The sequence below is a fragment of the Bufo bufo genome, chromosome 8 (assembly GCF_905171765.1).
Source record: "Bufo bufo chromosome 8, aBufBuf1.1, whole genome shotgun sequence".
In the NCBI taxonomy this organism is placed as follows: domain Eukaryota; kingdom Metazoa; phylum Chordata; class Amphibia; order Anura; family Bufonidae; genus Bufo; species Bufo bufo.
Window position 1 is genome coordinate 9,146,919 of NC_053396.1, and position 3,190 is coordinate 9,150,108.

Consider the following 3,190-nt stretch of genomic DNA (forward strand, 5'->3'; position numbering starts at 1 on the left):
GCCCCCCCCATGTCAATCATAAGCCCCCCCCCCATGTCAATCATAAGCCCCCCCATGTCAATCATAAGCCCCCCCTATGTCAATCATAAGCCCCCCCTATGTCAATCATAAGCCCCCCCCATGTCAGCCCCCAGCCCTTATGTCAGACATATGTCAGCCCCCTGCCCTCATATCAGCCCCCTGCCCTCATATCAGCCCCCATGTCAGCCCTACTATCTACATACCCTAACCAGAGGACTGATTCCATGCTCGAGCCAAAGCCCCCAATGAAACCAGCAGCCAGCATTAGGAGAACCCCAGCCTATAGCAGAGTTGGAGCCATAAGAATTGCTACCTGAGCCAAAACTCTGTGGCTGGTCTCTTGGCTGATTCCCTTGCCACTGATTGATACCCCGTGGACCAGGTTGATTCTGCTGACTAGCAAGCATACCCATCATCCCCCAGCTGCTCTGTAAGGCTGCCGGAGCAGCAGCCGCCATCATTGTAGGGTCAATGCTGAATGCCCCAAAGTTCATGCCACCACCACCCCCCATGTTATTAGGCCACCACCACCCCCCTATTGTTTGGCCTGTTATTAGGATATCCACAATTCCCAAAGATGGGTCCTGGAAATCTGCCACCGCTCTCCAAAGGGCTCTCTCTATAGTGTTTAGCTGTAGATACGTCAACACTGACTCTTAATCAGATCTTCTCCACACAAAGACTGGGCAATGATCTTCTCCACACAAAGACTGGGCAATGATCTTCTCCACACAAAGACTGGGCAATGATCTTCTCCACACAAAGACTGGGCAATGATCTTCTCCACACAAAGACTGGGCAATGATTTTCTCCACACAAAGACTGGGCAATGATCTTCTCCACACAAAGACTGGGCAATGATCTTCTCCACACAAAGACTGGGCAATGATCTTCTCCACACAAAGACTGGGCAATGATCTTCTCCACACAAAGACTGGGCAATGATCTTCTCCACACAAAGACTGGGCAATGATCTTCTCCACACAAAGACTGGGCAATGATCTTCTCCACACAAAGACTGGGCAATGATTTTCTCCACACAAAGACTGGGCAATGATCTTCTCCACACAAAGACTGGGCAATGATCTTCTCCACACAAAGACTGGGCAATGATCTTCTCCACACAAAGACTGGGCAATGATCTTCTCCACACAAAGACTGGGCAATGATCTTCTCCACACAAAGACTGGGCAATGATCTTCTCCACACAAAGACTGGGCAATGATCTTCTCCACACAAAGACTGGGCAATGATCTTCTCCACACAAAGACTGGGCAATGATCTTCTCCACACAAAGACTGGGCAATGATCTTCTCCACACAAAGACTGGGCAATGACCTTCTCCACACAAAGACTGGGCAATGACCTTCTCCACACAAAGACTGGGCAATGCCCTTCTCCACACAAAGACTGGGCAATGCCCTTCTCCACACAAAGACTGGGCAATGCCCTTCTCCACACAAAGACTGGGCAATGACCTTCTCCACACAAAGACTGGGCAATGACCTTCTCCACACAAAGACTGGGCAATGACCTTCTCCACACAAAGACTGGGCAATGACCTTCTCCACACAAAGACTTGGCAACCTGGTCATCGGCAAAGGTCCCAAAGGCTCTAAATGGCTTCGGGAAGAACAAATCCACAACCTCCCCGTACTGCGTGAAGAAATGGCGAAGCTCCTCCGCTGTCATATCCTCAGTGCACCAGCCAACAAATACCTTATGGCTTCGCATAGGTTCATCCAGGCTTTGCTTGGAATTAGGCAGCCTACAATGGCACCATCTTCCAGTAGGGACATCACCTTCACTTGGGTTTCATATTCTTTTTTTTTTTAAATCAAATCATTTTTATTGATCAAATAAAAGTCCCTTATTTGAAAACAATACATTGTCTTACTTGGGTTCTATATTCAGTAAACCTTTATAATGGCCGGTTTTGGCATCTTTTTTTTTAACCTGGACCATAATGACTTCTCCATAGGCGCTGAAGTAGTCCTTTAGATCCTGCTCTGTTGTTTTCCATGGTAAGCCAAGCACAATGAGATCAGAGGTTTTTGTCACGGCTCGCTTGATTTTTTTTACAGCTGAAGAAGCATCAGTTTTTTCTACCAGGCGGACGCCGCGCATACACCAATTCGCCGGATTCCTGTATCGGAGGCCGCAAGCGCCAGGAAACTGGGCAGTTACAGTGGACAGCAGAACGGTGCCATCATCCTCTGCCACGCGAATATATTCAATTTCTATGGCTGCAAACTGAAAAGCCCGGTGACCGATGTGCTCTGCGCTGCTGCCCCGGCGCTCCTCTTGCCTGCCGCGTTACAGATCCTGCGTTCACTGGAAGAAAAGGACGACATCGGGCCCCACCGTGCACTTGGACCACTGGGACAAGGGGGGTGCGCACCCAATTCTGAAGATTAGGGTCAGTTAGGGACAGTTTGTGGGACTACTGCTTATTGAGTGTACTGACGTAGAAACGGTGAAAATTGTTATATCGTTTGACTTGAATTGTTTACCTTATTCTGAATATTTTGCCTGTTTTTGCCCCTGTTCTCTCACCCTTAACCTGCCTTTAATAATCTATAGTAAATAAAATGTTCTTGAACTTGACCACTGCGTCCGCACTCTTTTCCGGTTGCGGAGCCAAACCACCTGCCTTGCTCTCGGTTCACATCTTCATCCCTCTCAGTAGGTGTAAAAAAAGGCCCCCATTTTGGCCCAGTAGCGAGGGTCTAACATCTGCAGAGGGGCGATATTGCGGCCGTCACTACGTAAGCAACTCGGCGTGCATCTGGCCATTGCACAAGGGAATCGGAGGGACTCCGCGCCTGCATCTCTGCTGCATGCTGCCACGGTCTGTCGAGGTTGTCCGCCTGGTCTTCCGCTTGCTCCTTCGGAGAACCCTCGCACCTCTTTGTCGGACCTACTGTACGGTAACAGTGACTGTATATGTAAAATAAGTTATTCAGTGTCAATGTAGAACAAGACGGCTTATTCACCCCAATATGAGAATCAAGACCTAATGGAATTGCTTATCCATTAAAGGGGTCGTGTCACTTCAGCAAATGGCATTTATCATGTAGAGAAAGTGAATACAAGGCACTTACTAATGTATTTCCATGGTTACGACCACCCTGCAATCCATCAGAGGTCGTGTTTGCACACTATAGGA

At 48.6% G+C, this 3,190-nt stretch overlaps 1 protein-coding gene across 1 annotated transcript; it reads right to left on the reverse strand.

Annotated features, from left to right (window-relative positions):
• Positions 1–211: 211 nt before the first annotated feature.
• LOC120977526 lies at positions 212–2,221 on the reverse strand. Its single transcript, XM_040405517.1, has 3 exons — positions 1,930–2,221; positions 1,584–1,840; positions 212–1,359 (listed from the first exon to the last, which is right to left on the reverse strand). The coding sequence occupies exons 2-3, from the start codon at positions 1,753–1,755 to the stop codon at positions 665–667; spliced, it is 867 nt and encodes a 288-aa protein (XP_040261451.1). The 5' UTR covers positions 1,756–1,840; positions 1,930–2,221; the 3' UTR covers positions 212–664.
• Between the last annotated feature and the right edge of the window lie 969 nt (positions 2,222–3,190).

What these genes read in the sequence shown, in the direction of transcription:
- LOC120977526 (XM_040405517.1), bottom strand. Translation starts at nt 1,755, where the DNA reads ATGCGAAGCCATAAGGTATTTGTTGGCTGGTGCACTGAGGATATGACA. An exon ending in CAAGTCTTTGTGTGGAGAAG is followed by an intron (nt 1,360 to 1,583) that starts GTCATTGCCCAG and finishes TGTGTGGAGAAG; the next exon opens with GTCATTGCCCAGTCTTTGTG.